The following is a 22,775-nucleotide window of genomic DNA, read 5'->3' as shown; positions in this document are numbered from 1 at the left end:
GTTCAAATTTAAGCATTCAAAAATCAAGCATTCAGACTTTGTTGGGCTTCTACTACAGTGAACAGGGACAGAGAAGAGACCCATCCAAGGACAGCTTCATGAACTGCCCACTGGAGGTGATTCCTCTTCTATTTTTAGAAGACTGTGTTCCCCTGTACAGGGACAAGTGTGCATTTTCTACAGCAAATGCTCTGTTCTGCACTGTAAACGTACATAGTGATGCTCATAGTGCTCTCAAGAATAAAAACATCCACGAGGAATTGCCAGTGACATATTGCAAAGGAGTATTACAGCACTGTGACATCAGACACCAAGCACAGTTCCAGCCATGGCCTCTGCTCAGACCTGTCTAAGTGAGTAGTGAGCTTCATACCATGCTTCCAGTGAACTCCTAAATAGAACTGTACCAGTCCTAAAAAATAATCAGAGCACTGAAACACTTCCTTGAAGAGTACTCATTGATCTTCAACTTATAGACACAGTCCAGGATGCAGCTAGACAAATACAATAATGTGATAGGTGAAAAACAGACTGAGAGGTTTGGCTCAAAGAGTTGTAGTAAAAACGTGTATTTATAAATGACTTGATGGTAGTTATGAAATGCATACTAACTAGGTTTCAAAATTATACTAAATTGTGAGGAGCTGCTCTGAGGTCCCTGTGTGTGCTCAGCGCAGAGCAGAAGAGCTGAGGGGAGGCCTGATGGCTGCTGCAGCTCCTCACAGGGAGCGGAGCTGAGGGGCAGTGCTGAGCTCTGCTGTGTGTGACAGCGACAGGGCCCGAGGGAACGGCATGGAGCTGCGTCAGGGGAGGGAGGGTGGCGGTGAGGGACAGGGTCTGCACCGGGGGGCGGTGGGCATGGAACGGGCTGCACAGGGCAGTGGGCACGGCCCCGAGCGCCGGAGCTCAGGGAGCGTTCGGATACCACTCTCCGACATAGGGTTTCACGTTTAGGTGGCCCTGCGTGCACACAGCACTTGGACTCAACCACCCTTGAGGGTCCAACCCCGCCTTCGCCGCTCCCGGGACTGCGCCGTCCCACGGCGGGAGGTGCTGCGAAGACGGCGGGCGGTGTTTGCTGCTTTACGGCAGGTCTGTCGCAACGCGCGCAGCGTCGCCGTTGGGAGCGGAGGGAAGTTTGAAGCGAGGCGGCGTGATGGCGGGGCAAGGTGGCGAGCCCGGGGAGCTCAGCCTCGTGGATAAGGGCGTGAGGAGGTGAGCAGCGTTCCTTGCGGCCCGGTGGGTCGTGAGCAGGGGAGAGGGGCTGGGCTGGGCTGTGTCCGCCGTTCCCCTTCCTGCTGATGGCGGTGCCTCTCCCCCGCAGTTTGCTGGAGGTCTCGTTGAGCTCGGATCTGCACACGCTCAATATGCACTGCAACCGCATCGCCAGAATCGAAGGGCTCGACCACCTCCGGAATTTGCAACATTTGGACCTGTCGTCCAACCAAATCCGCCGCATGGAGGGGCTGAATGCCCTGGAGAGCCTGCGCAGCCTGAACTTGTCCTGCAACCTGATAACGGCAGTGGAGGGTCTGCAATGCTTATTTCTGCCCCATTCTCAACGGATGAGGCTTTATGTGTTAAAGCTTCCTTCTGGAAGTATGCCTGTGCCGAGGCTGTGCTGAGTCAAAACAAACTGCTGGCCTTATTGTGTACGTTTTAAAACGTGCACGTGATCTCTTTAAACTTTATCACAACAAGGTGCTGTAATTTGGAAGAAAAAAGTGTGCTTATAGTTTTATAAATATATATATATTGTAATGATAGTTGATGATAATTTGTAGCTGTGATTTTAAAAGGCATACATAATGTGCAAGTCTCTATTTGAGAAAGCAGAGTATTCTGCAAACCTTACTGTCTCTATTTCCCTCACTTTGTTTAGGACTGGAAAAGCTCTTTAATTTAACTACACTGAATTTGTCATATAATCGTATACACGATCTCTCTGGTAAGTGATTTTGGCATGGGTAGAGTAATAAAAAGCATTTGCCTTACTTCAATTAAGAAAAAAAAAATCAAATGTGTTTTCAGAGGTTTCTATCACTTTGGCCAGTTGAACAATGCTGCTAAAGGTGGTGGCTGCTGCTGCTTTCAGCTGTTAATTTTTTTTCATCGTGATTTCTTCTGAACTGGAATTCATTCTTCTGTATTTGGCACTGCTGAGCTTCGCCTTTGTGAGCTTGACCATGTAACTAATGGTCTGGAGCTGCTTGTGTTTAGATGTATGAAAATGGGAGTGAATGTTCAGCAACACCAGATACTGCAGGCAAACAGTGAGTTCACATGACTGTAGCTGCCTAGAGATCCTGATCTGGGCTGGTAAGGTGCTGGAACAGGCTGCCCAGAGAGGTTGAGGATGCCCCATCCCTGGAGGTGTTCAAGGCCAGATTGAATGGAGCCCTGGGCAGCCTGGTCTAGTATTAGATATGGAGGTTGGTGGCCCTCCATATGGCTGAGGGGTGGAAGCTTCATGATTCTTGAGATCCCTTCCAACCATTTCTATGCACTTCTATGATTCTATGATCTAGAGCAATGAACTTTAATTTTTATTTTTATTTTTTTTTTATGAAAAGGACTACTTATCTTTAAAGTTAACTTTCATAAAATTGTATGCTGTAGTTTACAATACCTAATATACTTAGCCAGGAAAGTTGAACAAAAGTTTTTACATCATTTCCAATTATGATGTATTGTTGCATGGATATTTTCCAAAGTATGCCATTTGATCTAAACAGAATCACAGCAGAAATCATTGTTTTGTATTTTCTCTTAAATTTTCAGGATTCCAGTGTCTTCATGGAACCCATCATAAGATCAGTTGTATTGACCTTCGCAGCAACTGCATAAACAATATTAATCATTTACTGCAGTGCACAAAGGGGCTGCAGTGCTTGACCAATTTGACATTGGAAAAATATGGAAACACCAATCCAGTTTGTTATGCAGCAGGTATGTGTGTTACGACAGGTAAATAATTTGTGCTTTGTTGAACAGTAATTTTCCTTAAACTGTTGGCTGGGTTCTGAAGCTTGCAAATTCGTTCATAAACTGGCCAGTCTTTAGAAATATGTATTCTGACAAAATGAATTTGTTTTCCGTAGTGAAACATTTTTTTAGTTTTCTCTGAGTATATTCTCAAAGTTGTAAATCTTGTTTGTGTTTGTAGGGTTCAACTTTTCATATGTTATTTTAGGAGGAGGACAAAGAGTCATTTGCAGCAAGAGAAAGATCAGTAATAAACACTTTCCTCCTTTTCCCACAGCATCAGTAAGCAGTGACGGACAGAATGTGAGACAGTACATGTAAGATGCTAATTATATTAGCATTTTCATTCATTGAAAAAGGACGAAATTATCCAAGTCCTTTTTGAACTTGCCTTTCATTATATTTGTCTTGTATTTCCACCATTTTGTTGCATTAGGTCTGTATTAAAAAGTTGGCTTTGCAACTGCCACATGCTAATGGTGGTGGGAAAATCCCAGTGTAGACCAGAACTATGCTGGCAGCTTCCTAGCTCATTTATCTTGGTGTGTTTTCTGTTGAGAGCCTTTACAAGCAGGCAGTAGCAGGACACTTGTAGATAACTCACTATTTTCACAATGATTTTTTTTCTTGTTTTAATTTATTTTTTTGGAGATTAACTTAAATATGGACTTTTCCTTAAGGTTATAGAGAAAGTGTTCTTCAGGCCTTGCCCCAGCTGGCAGTTCTGGATGGAAGAAATATTCGTGGTGAGCCAGTAGAGTCAACAGAAGGAAGCTGTTCGAATTTGCAGTGTTTAGAAGACATTTTGAACTGTTTAACTTCATCCGGGTCCCCTTCATCCAAAGATCAGGTGCCATAGTTTGCGTGTACTGGTTTTAAACTTAAGAGATTTTTGTTTGTTAGTTTGTTTTGTTTTGTTTTGTTTTATATTGCATATAACTCATTCATGTTACAGAGCTTACTTTTTGTTTTGATAGAAGGCCTTACCGTTGGTGACACCGCACATTGACCAGGCGTTAGCTTATTTTCGGCAGCGTACAAAAGTACCGGTACAAAGTTCTGTCAGTTCCTCTACAGAGCGTGTTTCATCTTCAGAGCCTGAGAAGTCCATACTTGATAAAATACAGAGTGAGATGAGGATTCAAAAATTAGAAGATCAAATTTCACAAATACTGCAGAAGGTGATTTTTATTTTCTATTAATGCACAAAAAGTTCTGTTTGTAAAACAAGTTCCTTTTGATTCTACAAAAGTTCACTACGAATGACACACAGTTTATACTGGTACATATGTTGACTTCATAGTAATTTGTATTTTGAAAAACTAAGAAGGAGATTAAAAAAAACACTTTAAAACCAGCTATTGCACTTTGATTCATGAAAGTTTCATATTGACTGAAAACCATGGCATATGTGGCTAGAAGGACTATCTGATCATATATTAGATAGCAAATTGTTTTCTGATTGTTTGGTTTTTATTCTGAAGCCATCAATATATGTAACTGAACCAGAACAAAATATGAAATGCAGCAGAGCTGTGGAAGTTCATTTTGCTAGCTAGGTTGCTCTGATATGTTTGTCAGGTATGTTTTTCTGTGTTATAATAACCATTTATTGTGTACCTTGGAAACATGCCATTTTTTTAAAGTGCAGTATGTTTTACATTTTGCACCAGTCTTTCCTCTATGCCTAGTGAGTTTTTTTGGTAAACTTATTTCAGAAAGTTACAGTTATTTATTCTCAGGCATGCTGTTTTATTTTGTTTACATTGTTTTTATAATACTGAATTATTTTAGCAAAGAGGAAAAGGGGTAGATTGGAAGCTGCTGTTTACTTCTCTATGAAAAATACAGTGTAAGTCTTAACTTCCCGAAAATAGTACCTTGATAAATGTTAGAAATGAGCTAATTAGAACAGACAGAACTTCAATCTGTTCTTAGGTATCTGATGCCTCAAGAAGAGAAGCCTCTCCAAATGTTCTTAAAGCTAAGAGAGACACAGATCCAACTTCTGAGAGTGAACATGAGACTGAGAAGGAGAACAGCAAAAAGGCTGTGAAAAGAAGCAAGATCCCTACTTACCATAGAACTACTTTATCTGCTAGACGTCACTTGAATCATCCTAAGACCAAGATAACTGACAGGTTATGTCCACGTTTGCCATATAAATAAAAATTAATTAAGCTGAATGTTGTTGGAGTAAACCTAGTTTGTGTTGAAGCATTTTATGAACGTGATAGGTTGAGTGAACTTGAGATAACGCTCTAAAAATCATTAGCTACTGTGGCTTTATAACAAAACTATTGATTAGCAAAGCAGCTGTCAAATTTCTGGTGTTTATTCTTGGGATTGGGGCAGAGAAGGAGAAAATTACGTATTTGTTGGCTGACCCTGCTAATAGTGCTTAATAGATAAGCCCTAATTTTTCTTACATAAACTCCTACATCTGCATTTTTTTGTATGTCTTTTATGTGCCTTGCATTTTGAAATGGTATCTTTATAAAATACAGAAAACCTTATCTGTATATTATTTAACTTCTTGAAGTTTATTCATCAGTTGCTCAATCATTTACCAATATGAGTGTCTACTGTATTTTGGTGAAAAGGAAATTGAACTGAAGATTCCAAAAAAAAAAAACCTTTCTGAATTGTAGCAGCATACTTATTCATCTTTCTTTTAAATTATATAAACAGAATTTTTCATTACAGAAATGCATCACTGCATGAATCAAATTAAAAAAAATAAATCTAAAAAGATGTCAAAACAGTTATCAAGAATATAGCTGTTCTCTGTGCTGACAATGAGGCTGCTGTAACAACAAGTCTGAATGTACAGTAAATATCAGAAGTGTGGGACAAATTATGATATAAATTAAACCATTAGATTATTTGACTCCTGCAGCTCTACAGCTACTCTGCTTCTCTAAAATTGCTTTATATCCGTCTGATCAAAAGATGTTTTTCTAATAGCATTACTAGTATACATGTTTTTACAGCTGAAGATTTGAATTTAGCAGTTTGCTTCTGGACCTGCTTACAGATTATTTTATAGATGGCTTTGAATTCTGTACAATTCAATTTATGTATTTTATAAGACAATACTTTACAGTTCTTTATCTGAATCTTCAATACTTTGAAAAAATGTTTAAACTCTGCATGTCGTTAAATAGCTCTTGTTTTTCTGCCATTGAAGGGAAGAGAAGAGCTCCTCAAAACGTTCACCTTCCCATAAGAGGAACTCTCATCTCAATTCATCATCAGATAGTCCCAATTTGGAAGTAGTGGGAAGAAGAGCTGATGTATTAATTGGAAGACAGAGCAATGTGGAAAAAGTGGATGATGTGAATTCAAACGCGACAGAGGAATCCACATACCGAGTATGTTCTGCAACATTTTGAATATCAGATGTGTGTCTCTTGGTGAAACTCAGATTTGAGATGCCAAAAATAATGGCATTTAGGATAAAAAATAGTTCTGTACTGTCAACTGAAAGAGAATGTTGTGTTTTTGCATGGTCACTTTACTTGGTCTCTCAAATTCACAGTTATCTTTTTCTACAATTATGAATATCGTTCTTCATTTTTGGCTACATTTTAATATTACCACATAAATTGATGCTTACTACATTCTTGTTTAGGCACTGATTCAGGAACTTGATCAGGAAAAAGAAAGAAGGTGGAAAGCAGAACAAGCAGAGAAGAAATTAGTAGAGCATGTCAAAGAGTTACAGAAGCATGCGAAAGAGGAAAAGAATATTCAAAGTATGGCTGTATACACTACAGAGAGGTAGGAAAATAGATGCTGTAGTATATTTTCTTTTTTTTCTTATTATTTCAATTCATAGGCTGAGGAAATGAGAATAGTTTTAAAGAATGTGCTTGGAAAATGACGCAACAGAAAGTACTTCTTGAACTTCTCTCAATATTACTTAGTGAAATTCCTTTCTACACTCTGCTGAAATCCAGTCCTGGGCAATACTTAATGGGTTGTCACTGCTTCCTTGAAAAGATATAAGGGAACAAGAATATCTGTCACTGCTTAATACCCTATTCTTCCTCTTCATATCTGAGAACGGTATCAGTGTGCCACTTAACTCTGGTTCTAGTCTTTTTCTTTCTAAGCAATCGCTATTTTGATTGTTCTTTCTCTTTCAGCTGAGGCACTAGTAACTGTATCTTGTCTCATGTCACACTTCCAGTTCTTAAGCTTTTTTTCCACTAGTCCACATAGCTGGCTTTTTTCCTGTGTGAACAAAGATGTTTCTGGCAGTCCTGAGCTGGGCAATGGGCGATATGTTGTACAGGTCTGACATAGCATATCTTTGCATAGACTGCAATCCTAATCCTTGCAAGCTGCTTTTTGTTTTTCATAAGTTCTCCCTTCTAATGTAGTTGTTGACAAGTAACACTTTGTTCAGAGATTATTCCATTTGTCTTTCTTAATTGCATATTGATACTATACGTACAGTTTACATGTAAAGCAAAATTATGTTGGAATGTGTTTTCTTTGGAGACTTATCTATGAGGTTGTATTCAGCCGTTTTTATTTATTTTAAAATAAAATCAAATGTAGTAATGCAATGCATAGCTTTGGTAATCTTTTACATATTGTTAAACAACTTTGCATGACAAAGTTGCTCATAATACAATTCACCAAAGAAGCACAAGATGCAGTGCTACAACCCTTACTAAATAAATGTCTATTTCTTAATGTAGTTGATATTTCTAAATTCAAAACCTCACGTTATACAACTTCATTGTATTTTTTTCTCAGGTTAAAGGAAATGATATTGAAAGAGAAAGGTATTAAAATGAGATTGCAAACAGATGTCCAACAGTTGAAAGATGAAACTGAAAGACTTACAAATGAGTTAAATCAAGCAAAAAATAAAGAAGCAGAACATCAGAAGGCTATGCAAGCTTTAGAAGAAGCGTTATCCAAGATGGAAACACAGAGATTGCAGCAACGAGCAATAGAGGTAAATATTTTTCATAACTGAATAATATGATTGCAACAGGATGGCAGTGTAGTCTTAAGTATGAATAAAGACTAGACTTTAGACAGTGGTTTTGTTTAACTTTTTAACCAAAGTGCTTTCTTCACAGCCAGAACAAAATGGTAATTGCTGAGAACTTATTTTAAAGCTGCTGTTTTGTTGGTTTTTTTTTCTTGGGATTTTTGTTTTGGTTTTGATTATACAGCTGGAGGTAATGATGGAGCATCTTCATTTAGCATATGAATAAATTCGGAGCTGGAACAAATGCTGTCACTGTTTCTGACAGAATAGTTTATTGGTAAAGTTTCAGTGGTCAAAGGCAGCTCTCTTCAATATGTACATTACTGTTGTTTGGTTATATTCACGTTTCAGCTTGCATTTCATACACTTACAGGAACTGTGTCTTAATAAATCCATCTTCAAAAGTTTCTTAACTGCTAGCACAGTACTCTAACTGCTCTTCCCCTAAAGGAAAGCAGAGAGCTGGGGAGTATGCTGACAACCAAACTGCCAGTGCCATTCCAGTTATAAGTTAACAACCCTCCATTCTGGGTTCCCTTATAGAGTCACAACCTAAAACAAGTGCCTAGTACTTGTTTACAGCTTTTTTTTTTACCTCCAGCTGCATCTTCAGAAGAGTGCAATTGTGCTATGGTTCCCATTCAGCTGTGAACACTCAAGGTTCAGATGTAACCAAAATACTGCTAGAAGCCTTTTTCGGGACATTGAATGGCTCTTCTATTTGTCTCATCACTTTTTTAAATAGCCTGAAGTTCTTGTGAGTCTACAAGTGGCCTTCAGTTTATCTGTTTTGCTGTTTTTTTTTTGTCACTTCAGAAGGTACTAAATTTAGTAATTTGGTGTAGCAGACATTGTTTTCTTTTTCTTAGAAAAAAAGAAATCACTTGCTGGAATATAAAGTATTTATTTTTCCTGTAATTAGATTTTGGAAGTATCTTCCCTCTTGATAACAGTATCACCATTTTTATCTTGTTTTTATTAGGGGAAGGTCTTTTTTCCTGTCTTTAAGGTCCTGTACACAAATAGGAGTAATTGTGTTTCAAAGAAAGTCGTGATTATCTAGAAACAAAATTATTGGTTTTAATGCTTAATTTACTTTTGATTTATTTTATCAACTCTTAAGATTTATGAATTCTTGAATACTTTGTAGAACTTTTTTATAGTACAAATTGGTAGTCAGCTTTCTATTAAGGAGACCTTTACTGCCATCAGTGGTAAATGGTCATACCTCTGTGCAGTCACAGTCTAAGGATTTCAGTAAACATGACTAGATTATTTAGAGGCTTTAAGTGTCTGTACATCTAAATTTGTACCATTTTATTCTGGCACTCCTTAAATTTGCAAGTGTTTTAACTTGAACATTGTTTTAACTGATTTTAGAGGGGGAATTGCCGCATTTTATCCACAAAACAGCAGGGATGCAGTGAAATGTATCTGTATCTTCTCTTGAAGAGGCTTAGTGTATGGAACATGGGAACTTATCTTCATACATGAGTCTCACAGTAGCATTTATACAACTGAAGTTAGCATACGAATTTTAAATAATTCCATCATTATCAAATTGAAGCTTATAACAGACAGTAGCACTTACTCAGTATTCCTAAGAGATATGGCAGGAGATAGAATACCGTATTCTGATAGATCAAAAAAACCACATTATTTCCAGTGTCTACTATGTAGCTTTCCTTAATTATTGTTTTTCATCCTTCAATATCAAGCCAAGGGAAGCATCATGTAGGAATTCAGAATATAGTTCTGCTATAGTTTTGCTTTTTTTTGTCTTGTGGAGGTTGAATTTTCTGTTTGTTTCTGATGAGAGCTGGAAGTCCAACTAGCTTATCTTTATTGCATTCTATTTCTACAGTTAGATAATTGTATAGTCATACAATGGCTTGGGTTAAAAGAGACCTCAAGGATCATGAAGCTCCAATCCCCCCACCACATGCAGGGCCACCGACCTCCCTATTTAATACTAGACCAGGCTGCCCAGGGCCTCATCCAACTGGCCTTGAACACCTCCATGGACGGGGCATCCACAGCCTCTCTGGGCAGCCTGTTCCAGCACCTCACCACTCCGATAGTAAAGAACTTAAATAAACTTAGATAACTAACGCACCAACTAATCCTGAGTAGTCCACTAAGCATTCACACCTTTGATACTCTGCAAAGCAAAGGGACCAGAATTTTGTTAGTACCGAATTTACAGAGATATGCTAAGTCCATTGCTTTGCTCAGGAGGACATATCAAATCAACAAGGTAGGTAAGTCATTAACACTTACCACTTGAGCACACAGGGATTGAAATGAATAGTGCAAGTCATTATGTGATGTAAGAATGTCACCACTGACATCACCTTCTGCTGTTTCTGTTGCATGTTCTAACCTGCAGCCTTCTGAAGTGTCCTGATTCTGAATTGCTATTTCATGAGTAATAAAATCTTTTCCTATAATTATTATCTTTTTTTTTTTTAATTTGGCTTGCCATGTCAGAAAATATTCTCTGTATCTAAAAGGTTTTAGATTATAAAATGGAATTCTTCATGAAAGCTTCATGGAAAAAGTGGAGTATGCCATCTGCTGTTCATAATGAGTGTTCTTTTTCTTTGTGAAATCAGAAGAGAAAAACTCTGTTCAGCAACTATAAGCTGTAAGATGCAGATTTTTGTATTTAGAGTGTGTAAAAATAATTACAGATAGCAAATACATAATCTAAAATGTTTTGCTTGAAACCAGTACAAATGTTAGAATATGAGAGTTTATAACTGAGAAGATCATTCTACAAATATTCCTGTCCTATTTATGTAGGACAATTTCTACTTCTTTATAAATTAAATAGATGTCCTTTGTTCTTGGTGAAAGCTATTTGCTTTTTTGTGTTGTGGTATGTTAAGTTAATGCTTATATTTAAACATTCACCGTTAAATTTCTGCAACTGTAAGAGTTTACCAAGTAAAAAGAAATGCTTTTTTTGTGGGTTAGGTAACATTATAAAATTCCATAAAACTTTATGAAAAATTCTGCCAGTTGCGAAGCATGATTTAAACATAATGGCTTGTATAAAAGTGCTACTAAAGCACCTGTTTTATATTTTGGTACAAGTCATGAAGATAGGTAACAGTTTTAAGTCTTGTCCTCTTGTTTTTATGATTATATACAGATGAAACAGGTGCAAGAAGCAGAGCTTAAAGCATCAGCAAATGAAAGAGAATTACAGTTACTTCGAGTATCTCTTCGACAGCAGAGGGAGAAGGTAAAACAACTGCATGAACTTCTTATATTAAGAGAACGAGAACAAAGGTATGGGATCTCTATTAACTTGCTGTGAAAACAAAGTAGAACATGTTAGTATTGCAGACATGTTTTGAATGCGCTCTGCCAAATGTGGGTGGCTGCCTTTATGGGAGAGGTGTTCTCTGTAAAGTATGTAGATATCTTCCCACACATTTTTGGTCTCTTTTATGAATGTCTTCATAGCTTTTAGACTCCTGATTTGCAAGTCCTTGTAGGCAGATGTTCTTCTTTTGTCTTTCTTTTGATATATTCTTGTTTTATTATATGGATGAACTTGCATTATGTTATGGTCTTTAATTGGGAAATAATCAGGTAAAACTGAAGTCACATTTGAATTACTGTCAGAAAGTTGGTGTGTGTGTGTATATACACATGTACATATATACATATATATTTGTGTATGTGTGCATATGTACTTCAGTAATACAAAGTAATTCCCCAAGATGTCAGATTCTGTAGCATCTTGCATTAGCTTATTATTTTGGGTGGGTGGCTTGATTGGCTGTTTTGCCCTCTCCTCTCAGAAAAGTATGTATGTATTCATTTATTTATTGAGAATACTTGAACACAAGTTCTGTATTATTGAGCTAATACAGTCAAATAAATGTACATGTAAAACAGCCAGTTGTTTTTGGTATACTACCATGTGAAGAAGCTTATTGATAAAATAAGCTGATAACACTTGCTTAGCTTTGAGCTTAAATGTATTCAAATACCAAAATAACTGCAGGTTAAGATGGGAAAAATCTGATCGCTGTGTTTTGAGAACTTTACTTTATTCTGTTAAAAATTCCTAAAAGATGTAACATGAAAGATGGCAGACAGATTTTGTTATTTAAAGCAAATGGGCAGAATAGTCTTGAAGTACACTGTGCTCCATCTTTCTCCTATGGATGTGCAACCATCCTGTATGGAGGCATATCCTGGAGCTCTTTAGGGCCTCATTGCAGTTGCTTTTAGGTTTGGGGTCTAAGTGGGAAACAACAATTATTGGGTAAGGAAAGGGAAGAAAAGTTATCTGGCTTTACAGTGGCTTTCCTGATTCCCTTCTCTTCCTGCTCTTTGTGATTCTGCATTGCCAGGAAAGCAAACAAACATTAACAGCAAAAGAATAATGGAATCTTTTTATGAACGTTTGGATTGAAAAGTAAAGCTATTCCTTTCTCTGGATGTTTTAATAGTAGTAGTCAAAACACTTTTCTCCATTCCAGGGCCATAGTCATGGAAGACTGAACCCTTTTAGTGAAACTAAGGAATGAGTTCCCTTCATTATGTGGTTCATTGTCCTTTTTAATAAATATTAAGGAAATCAGCTGAAGTAGCATTGTCAAATACTGTAGTTCTTTTCTATGTAGTTCTTGTATATGTTTGGTAACTCCAGGAAAGAACTTGAAACCCGAGTTGCTTTACATGGACCAGAGTTTCAAGCAGCTGTGTCAAAAGAAGTGGCAAAAGAGGAGCAGAGGCATGAACAGCGTGTTAAAGACTTTGAGGAGAAAATTAATACATTAAACCAGAAGTATACAGAGTTAGAAGATGAATTCCGTTTAGCTTTAAGGATTGAGGCAAAAAGGTTTAAAGAGGTAAGAGAACATTTAATCTTGAACTAGACAGAGTTGTTGTGCTCTTAAATGGATTGTGTTCCTTTCATTCTTAAAGTGTTTGTTCCAAGGACTCATCTGAAAACGCTGGTAGTTTCTGCTACTTTCAAATATAAATGATTGGAACTTGAATGGTAGAAAACCAGCTTTGGATACTCATTATTTCACATCGAGTTACTAAACTTAAATTTCCCTTTTATTTGAAAAATGGGATACCATTTTAATGCTTACACTTTTTTTCAAAGTGTTTTCAAAAACATTTTTCAAGAGTTCTTATGAAATTTTAGGTACAAGAGGATTTTGAAAATGTTTCTGCTGATTTAGCTGAACATCAGCAGGCCCTCTTTGAGTTTCAACAAAAGGAAAAAGAGATGACAGTTCTGATCCAAGACCTAACAAGCATAGTGAAAGAACAGAAAGCAAAGATTGCAGAATTATTAAAATCAAATCAGGAAACCACAGCAAACCTGAAGGTACTTCTTTCAAAACATTTAAACTATATATCTATTTGGGTTGGAATTTTTTTTTTGTTTATTTTAATATTTTATCTAAACTGTAACTATTCTGTACCAGGTAGATTGACTGAAAGATGCGTATTTCCTTTAGCGTTAAAGCAGAGTAACCCAGATGAGCTTTTATTCTTGTATCTCCTCCTTATTTCTTACGAACATTGTGCTGTCTGTGCTGCAAAATCCAGAGTTATTCTTGTTTTCAGAGAAATTGCATGCTTTGCCTTGTGAGCACTAGCAGCTAATATATGATCAGGTGGTTGCTCTGAACTCGGCTTTAAAAATATACATTAATTTCCCTGACCTTTTGTAAAGTCAAAGTAATGGATTGTGGTTCTACAGCTAAAAAACTGGAATTGCACTGCACATGAAGTAAAAATGAAACTGTAAGTAGTCAAGTGTTGTTCAACAACTTTTTAGTGTAATCTGGTCCACAGATTTATCCAGTACTTCCTTGTTAAAATTTCTGTGCAGTACAACCCCTGCAAAGCTGATTCTAATTTTGTTATACATCACTATTGTGGTATCCAAACAAAACAGGATTCTGCCTGTGACCGATGTTGCTTAAAAACTGAAATACAAAAATAGCTATATTAAACAACTTTAATATGTAAAACAAAAAAAATTGTGTAATCAGAGATAAATCTTGATCATGACAATAGGAAGTTGAAAGCATCACAACTTCTGTCTGTTTTAATATTTTAACTTTGTTTATTCTCATGTTTCTGACATGTACAATTCTAAATGAGTTTTTGTAATGGCATTAATCAAAGTTGGCTATTTAGAAAACAGCTTTGTAAATGGTTTTGAGGGATTTAAGTATTTCTGTTTGAAGCAAACATCTGTGTCTCATTACTGGGAAGATAAGCAAATTTTTAAGTCAGATGAAAGCTTCTACGCAAGCAGAATATTTCTCAGTTTATTGGTATTCAGCAAATGAAATTTCAACTTTCCTAGCTAGTTAGCATTGATTTGAGATTCTGAATACTTGTTGTAAAGAATCTTTCTTTATTTTCCCATGTTCATTCACACAGAATCGAACTGAAGAACTTGAAACTGTGATTGAGCAGGACAAAGAGAAGGCTGGTCAAGTGGAACTTCTGAAGAAGGAAAATGGAAAACTTATTTCTCAGCTGACCGCTCAAGAATCTGTAATTGATGGATTAAAAATGGAAAGAAAAATATGGGGGCAGGAGTTGGCACAACAGGGTAAAACACACACATTACATATATATATTGCAGTAAAACTGCTGCTATTCAATATTATGCTTTCCAAGTAAACATCCCAACAAATCCATAATTATGACGAGATCTCTCAGTGCCTTGTTGATCTTACCCAGTTGTAAGGATGATGTGGAAAAATACTACTTCTGTAGTACCATTTATAGGAACTTTAACAGCAATTGTGAGAGTTATCTGTGAATGCATTGTATCTGTGTGCCCAAAATGTCAAAATGCCATAATGCTACGTGAAGCATTTTTAAATAAGAAACTATGGAAAGAAGTTTCTGTTGTGTTATGTAATACTGCATGTCTATCAGCTAAGTCAAGTGTGGAAATTTTATTGACATCTTTTATTAAAAATATATCAATAATGCATCAAATGTGGGTAAAAAAAAGCCCTGGCTATTTTTGTCCTCTGATTCTCATGAGTCTTAGCACCACTTTGTAGTTTCTTCTGAGATTGGTGGAGTCTGTAAGAATTTCTGTTCATTTTTTTTTAGGGAAGTTTTCTTAGGATAAAATACTAGGCTGGATGTGGCTCTGGACAGCCCTGTCTAGTGGTTGGTGACCCTGCACACAACAGGGGGGTTGAAACTAGATCATCATTGTGATCCTTTTCAACCCAGGCCATTCTATGATTCTATGGTTCTATGATACTAGCCTTCAGTTCTGCTGTTCCTTTTAAGTTTTTCTTACAGATTGCAGTGTTTACAGTGGGCTGAATGATGACATTTGTTTAATATTGCCTCTGACATCCTGAAGTTATCTGTAAACTGATGACTGTAGTATATGAATGTCCTGTACTATCTAGGAGCTCACCTTTCTCAAGATCGGGGAAAACTGGAGGCAAAAATCGAGGTTTTAACAAATGAGGTGGAAATTCTAAAGAAGCAGAGGGAACAGGACAGTGATGCTATACGAATTAAAAACAAAATAGTGGACGATCAGACAGAAACAATTAGGAGATTAAAAGAAGTAAGTTGGATGTGTTACAATTTGTTTTTACGTAAAATTAAGACTTGTAATGAAAATTATTGTAACAGCTCTGATGGAGACGTGGCTCTGCACTCCTAGTTTTACTAATTCAGAAAGTGCAGGCAAGCTGTCCGTAGCAACTGATTTCATTGAGAGCAGAAGAGAGTCTTGTTTCAACGGATGTTCATTGAATCTCTCATTGAATCATAGTTACATAAAGACTTTTTGCCTTTGCCCCACTCAGTTATTCTCGATAATGATTTTGAGAGAGAAAATCCAGGAGAGTGTAATTCTTCAATTTGTTGGGTTTTTTTCCTAATAACACAAGAAGTTTGTTGCAGGTTTATTTTACCAGCATAAATACTTATTCTGCTTTTGTCAATCAGTATATTAACAATCCAGCTACTGTGTCTTGATTAGTTTATTCCATTCCATCTCATTCAGAGACCTAAGTGTTATTAAGTCAGTCTGCTTTTATTCTGTGTAGACTAAACATATGTTTTTTAAGGTTAACAACCAAGTTAAAATAGAGTATATCTTTTCTATTCTGAAATATTTTTTCCCATAGAGCTTACAAGAAAGAGATAAACAAATCAGAAAACAGCATGAAGAACATAAGCGTTTTCAAGTACAGTTAGATGAAAAAGCTACTGAATTCGAAGAGCTTATGGAAAAGCTAGAAAGACAAAATGAAAGAAAAGAGCAATTAAAGCAGCGTTTAGAAGAAAAAGAAGTAGAACTTGATGACATGAGGAGAGCACACAGGTGATGGATACAATGGGCAATAATTCTTTGGGATCCTAATTGTTCACAGCAGTTCCATGAAGTCTTTTTTGTCTAGAGAGTAGTTTCTTGCTGCTAAAACTTACAGAGCTTAAATCTTTTTCTGTCCTCTTAAGAAGCAGAATGGTAAATATATACATTTTATTTTCAGTGCACTGAAGAAAAAGTGGCAAGGTAAAGATGAGCTATTAAGTCAGCTGGAGGTACAAGTTAAACAGATGAAGGAGAGCTTTGATATGAAGGAGAAGAAGCTGATTGAAGAGAGAAATAAAAGTCTTCAAGCTCAGAGGTGAAAACCTTGACGTTAATAGGTTATTCTGTTAGCTACACAAACAAAAATGTTACAGTGACAGAATGCCTTTGGTGAGTAATTAGCAATCCCATTTCCAGGAAACTGTGAGTAGAAGTAATTCTTGCTCTACAAGTGACTTTACTACCCAAACCCAGTATTCAGTTGCAGTATTTGTCCTTTAAGCTTTTTAGCTATATTCCAGTTCTCTTTGAAAATAATTAGAGCCTACCCCCAAGTATGCTTCTCCACTGCCGTGCTTTTGGTTCACTTCTCTGAGGAAGTTTGACATCAGGATTCTGTGGTAGAGACTTGTCTGCAGGTCATCACATGTGCTGTCTAGAGTCATGTACTGAAGTGCTCATACACGAGGCAGTCTTACAGTCTGTAAGGGGCATTTCTTTGAGGATGAGCCTGTCAACTTTCTTGTTTGTTATCAGGATGCATAGAACTGTTTGCCAAGGTCAAGCCAAGCAACTGTGGCTGGAACTTGAATATAGGCAAGAGGCCACTGCACTTTACTGATGTCTGTCAGACTTATGTAAATACCTTGATCTAATACCTAGAAAAACTGAGGTGGAATGCACAATACTTACCATGACCTAGGGTAAATGTTGACAATAATTATAAATATTTAAGTCTGTAACTGAGTATTTGTAAATTATTTCTCACTCTCCTCCCACACAAGTGATAAAAGGTTTTCAGTTTCTTTTATTTTTCCTCTTGTACTGTCAATATTTTTGAGCAACTACTAATAAATATATATAAACAAATATCATACCATAGAAAATGATCACAGACTTAGATGATGCTCAGTTATTTTATAGACATATGGCACTTCAGAGACATAGGGTAGACCGCTGCCTGTGATGAACTTGGATTTGTTAGTAGGATTTTTTTTGCTTTATTCCTTGGCCCTTTTTTCTTGTTTTCCACCCAGCTATTATTAAGAAAAGACTAATCAGATAAATTCTGCACATTTACTATCAATAATAACCACTTTTTATTAAAGTAGTGAGTTAGCATGATTTCAATTTTTTGCTTTATCTTTTTAAATGAAGTACATTAATCATGCTTCAATGAAGGAAGGTCATCTGATTAATATATGAAAGAAAATATTTTGATAGTCAATTCTGATTTAAAAAAACAATCCACGACAAAAACACACCAACCACACCTCAAATGCTATAGGTTTTGTAATGGCTGGAAAATCAGTCGTGAAACTGAAATTTTACCTAAAATAATTGTTTTGTTTCAGAATATTGATGTAAATCAATTCTGTAGTGGAATAGATTGCTTTGTTTTCTGTTAGTGCATATTTTAGAATCATCCCCAAGCAGAATTTGCTTGGGAGTCAGATAAATGCTTCAATTCTGTGAAGTAGACTCTTGTTTGTGTGGAACATAGACCTGGAGGCAGTCTGCAGGATCATGTAGTCTATTTGCCTTCTCAGAAAGCAGAAGTGTGATAGGCCAATGTTTGAAAACGTATGGTGCTATGAGCCATGTTAACATTAGAAAGTCTGAATCTTTTTATTTTTTTCTAGTGATTAAATGTTTCAGCTAAGTGATTAAATGCTTCTGCTAAGAGTGCCAGAAGCCCTAAATATGATGCATGAAACCAGAAGATGTGCTTGAGAAAACAAAATATTTCTGAAGCTAGATATTGAAATAACTGTTTTTGTGCTTGTGTTGTTGAAATCTTACCAAAGGCAGGATTATGCAAAGCAAAATGTTTTATATTTTTGTTTCTTTGAAAGAATGTAATTTATTTTTCATTATTATTATTTTTAGGATTGCTACAGAGAGGCTTCGTGAAATGGATGATACTTTTAGAAAACAACTTGAGTCAGTATTGGCAGCTCATGAGGCAGAAATAGTGCAGCTGGCAAATGAGAAGGAAAAACAAATTGAAGCAGCAAATGAAAAAGTAATTTTGATACCAAATTAATATGTTTATTTTATTTGCATTTTTATTCTCCAGCTACTCCAGCAATGATGCTTAAAATCACTGATCTCTATTAGTCTGTCTAATTACTTGATGGAGACAGCCCTAGTGTAGTACTCCATCTTTTCACAGTAGGAAAACAACTAGAGCTGTACTATGGTCAGGTTCTTGGAGTGAAGCAAATGAAGTCACACGTGATGCAACTGTTACTAGTTGTCACCTTCCCATTATTCTTGCTGGTGTAGATAAGGAATGATTATACCAGACGTTCCATTTAACTTGCATAGGTCTGTGTTAGCAGTTGATGTTCTTGCCATGTGTTGCATTCTATCTTGCTGTGACAAAGCAGTTTTTCTATGTAGTAGATATTCTAGTTTTTACATTAATAGCAGTGTCCTACTAATTAATACTTCTTTTTTTTCTTTTTTAATTAAAATTCTGCTACTGCAAATTCTGTTCGCTGGCAAAATTGTGATACTTATTTAAATATCTCATACCTTCTAACATGGACTTTGTTTTTTTCTGATTTAGAAGTTGTTTGTCCTGTCATGTCTATTTGTGGCATTTTTGTCTAACTCCTTGAGAAAGTGTTTTTTTTACTTTGGATTATCATTGCAGTCAAAAATTTTTTTCCATAATATAAAGTTTAAAACATAAACCTGTTCTGATTTAAAGATGCAACTCCTATATCTTTTATCAGACTTAAAAATCAGCAAGAGTGTATGTTTGTTGGCAGTACTAAGGAAAAGTTAGATCTGTACTTGTTTATTTGATCTGATTATTTGATCTGTATATGCTTTCAGGTTTACTACGTTGAAGAAGAAATGCGTCAGCTTCTGCAAGAAACAGCAAGCAGTAAAAAAGCCATGGAAGATAAAATAAAACGGATTACGTATGTGTTGAATGACATTCAGCAAGATCTGTGAAGCTTTATGTCTTACATTTCAGAGTTGTTCTTTACAAATGTATACACTAAAAAGAATATTAATTTAAACAAATATGCTACAATGCACTTCTTACTTGGTTTGAAGTGCTTCTAGAGAACAAATTTTATATAGAATTTTGAGGGCTTGGGAATCAGGCAAATACTTGTACAGTATTTTTATAATAAATGCTTATTTCTAACCCTTGTTTATTTTTGAGTGTTCTGTCAAAGTTGGATCAGAAACAAATTTATTGATTGAAATCATTGCATAAATTGAGACATGACTGTTTGAGAGAAGAATGTAAAAGCAAAGGATGTTTTCTAAGTGTGAGAATACAAAAATGTGTGAAGACAAACTTAAAGATTTCCTGTTTTGTAGTACAAATTCTTCTAATGAGCAATCAAAGAACTTTACCTGAAAATGTTTGTGATCTGCACATGCTGCAGAAAATGGCTTTTCACCAGGCTGCTGAAAAGTAGGAGATAATAAGCTTTAAGTTAGAACAATCACAGTAATGTATATATGTTAGAAATTTCATCTCCACTCTACTGATGCATTTATTTCATTTGTTTATTCTCATTCTACTGAACCATAATCTGAAGTGCTTAATACTGTGGTAGTAATTATAATTGTGTTCTTTCTTGGTACACCAGGTGGAGCTATTTCTTTCCATCTTGCAGCTCAACAGCTAAAGCAGACTCCTGTAGCACAAATGACGACAGACTCAACTAACCTGACTTTAGCATCACTTTGTTCTGCATCCCAAAATGAGTTCTCTAATATGGAATAGCAGTATACATAATTTAGTATGAGTAGTAGTGCTAATAGAAGGCCACAGGGCTTTTGTTAACTGTGCAAGGCCTGTTGGGCTTGTTACCAGCATGTTATGAGATCTTGTGTAAACCATAGGCTAACACGAGCTGCTCCTTGTCATGAGGTGCAGCTTCATTGTGGAATGGAGGCAAAAGCTTTGGAAATATGGGCACAAGCTGAAAGCAGAGGCTGCAGCACCACCAGTATGCTAAGTGCTCTGCAAATGCACAACGCTGAGAACTGGGAAGACACTTTCTTTCCATTACAAAGTTAAGCTGCAGCAAAGAAAAAAATGGAAGGGCTGAGAATTGTTTTGAAATTGTACTGTCTTATAAATTAGGAAGATCCCATGTGTGTGGGATGGGACAGAAAAGACCTGCTTCAGTTCTGGTTCCCTACATCCAGCACTGACAATGAGGGAGGAGCAGAGCCATCAGCACCAGCCACAGGGCATCCCCTCTGGTACTGTACTCTCCCAACTAATGTATGTGTGTAATGATAGTCTTGTTAAGGACTGACTGCTTTGAAGCAGTTGGATGATATTTAAAAACGAATATATGCTGATAACAATTAGTAAGGTGCAAGATTCAACTCCTAGCACGTCTGTTGGTCTAGTAAATTTTGTTGTAAAGTTTAAAATGTGGTTGATTTATCAATCTGACACTATCACAGCAACCTTCTTGACTGCCTGACAAATATCTCAGCACCACCAATGTGCAGATGAAAATATCCTCTCAAGGGGACCTTGTGCTCTGCACACTTCTTTCTTTGGAGGCTACGTAATAATCTGGAAGACTGTTCTATACCATCTACATGGATGGCACACCAAAAGGCTGGGATTTCTGCAGCAATTCAGAATGCTTTTCTGTTGTTTACCAAGTGTTTCTTTGGGCACTTTTCTAACTCTTTGACCAAGCCACATTCTAATATTGCAACTGAATACTTGGAATGCACTGGCAAGGTAGCACACCTTCCTTGTAACCACATTCCGTTTATTAATGCCAGCCCAGGTTTCCTCCAAGTTTTTCATTCTGAAACCATTTCCTGATTTTGTCATAGGGAGCTGTTACTGTTTTTTACCATAGGTTCTTATTGTTCCTTGCTCCTGGCTTGGAAATCTTATACCGTAGCACCCGGGCACATACCTGCGGTAGCTTTGTTTGTATTGTTTCCTTTTCGCATGTCTGATTCTACCTCTGGCATTATTTCCTTCTTTCTGCCTGCATAGATTTCTTGAAGCTTTTTTTTAATGTTAATTCCTATGGTTGGAATAGGTCTCAAAATGTTAAATAGATACAAGTGTGGCGCAGATCAGAACAGTGCCAAATGGAAAAACTTCAGTCTGAGATTACTGGAGAGCATAAAATAACTGAATAAATAAGAATCTAATTCAAATACGGACTCTGGCCATTGTCATCTGTATAACATGTTTTCAGGTATTACTCAGAACCATTTAAAACTGCTGATTATGTTGTTAGATTTTCTTCAGTTTTGTTTCCAGACAACAGATTTTTTAAAATCAGCAGCAAAATGTGCAATTGGGAAAGAAATTCTGATGCTGACTGAGAGCAGGAGGGATGCAAGAGAAAGGCCAGTGACAGCACACACTTGCTCACCTAGAAGGACCTTTTATTATGTTGGCCCATAATGTCAGAGGCAGATGTTGCTGACATGGCAAAAGAGGTTGAACCTTCCCACCAACATTCTGTTACGCTCTATTGCCATGTGGCAGATGGCAGCAGAGCAGCACTCTGACACAGTGTTGTCTGATGTGGAAGTACAGATGAAGCAAAGGTGTGTCACTGAATTCCTCCATGCAGAAAAAAAATGGCACCCACTGACATTTGTCGATGCTTGCTGAATGCTGCTGGAGGCCGAACAGTGGCTGTGAGCACAGTGAAGTGGTGGGTGCTGCCTTTCAGCAGTGGTGACAGCACTTTTTACTTTCTCTTTTCAGAGAGAACGGTGAGGTGCTGCAACAGGCTGCCCAGAAAGGCTGTGGATGCCCCATCCCTAGAGGTGTTCAAGGCCAGGTTGGATGGGGCCCTGGGCAGCCTGGTTTAGCATTAAATGGGGAGGTTGGTGATCCTGCCTGTGGCAGGGGGGTTGGAGATTTATGATCCTTGAGATCCCTTCCAACCCTGGTCATTCTGTGATTCTGTAATTCTGTGTGCAGACTGTAACAAGTGAGGCACACAAGCTCTTGTTCATCACTGGCAAAAATGCACAGCTAATGGTAGTTACTGTGTTGAAAAAACGAGTTTTGTATCTGAGGCTTTGCTCTACCAAGTAGTGTTATTGTTCTCTTCATCTGTTGTGGTTTCTATGGAAATAAATAGGAAGTGTTACCTACAGGGTAATCTATGTATATATATATATATTCTCCAGAACGTGCTGTTGCCTAAGAGGTCCCAGCTC

The 22,775-nt window shown here is 36.9% G+C and overlaps 1 protein-coding gene across 2 annotated transcripts; it reads left to right on the top strand.

The window, feature by feature from the left end:
- Positions 1-1,084: 1,084 nt before the first annotated feature.
- LRRCC1 (leucine rich repeat and coiled-coil centrosomal protein 1) lies at positions 1,085-21,730 on the top strand. Of its 2 annotated transcripts, none has more exons than XM_048938684.1 (19): positions 1,085-1,215; positions 1,325-1,530; positions 1,883-1,948; positions 2,782-2,949; positions 3,666-3,835; positions 3,966-4,166; positions 4,924-5,126; positions 6,176-6,359; positions 6,620-6,768; positions 7,756-7,960; positions 11,157-11,296; positions 12,672-12,873; positions 13,179-13,364; positions 14,435-14,609; positions 15,436-15,599; positions 16,168-16,364; positions 16,534-16,671; positions 18,465-18,600; positions 19,422-21,730. In XM_048938684.1, exons 1-19 carry the CDS (start codon positions 1,157-1,159, stop codon positions 19,542-19,544), a joined length of 3,072 nt encoding a protein of 1,023 aa, XP_048794641.1. In that variant the 5' UTR covers positions 1,085-1,156; the 3' UTR covers positions 19,545-21,730. The 2 variants fall into 2 exon arrangements, with proteins under 2 accessions (XP_048794641.1, XP_048794640.1); XM_048938683.1 differs by having other exon boundaries at positions 3,963-4,166.
- Positions 21,731-22,775: the final 1,045 nt, after the last annotated feature.

The sequence above is a fragment of the Lagopus muta genome, chromosome 3, assembly GCF_023343835.1.
Source record: "Lagopus muta isolate bLagMut1 chromosome 3, bLagMut1 primary, whole genome shotgun sequence".
In the NCBI taxonomy this organism is placed as follows: domain Eukaryota; kingdom Metazoa; phylum Chordata; class Aves; order Galliformes; family Phasianidae; genus Lagopus; species Lagopus muta.
This window is presented reverse-complemented; position numbering and strand designations above follow the sequence as displayed.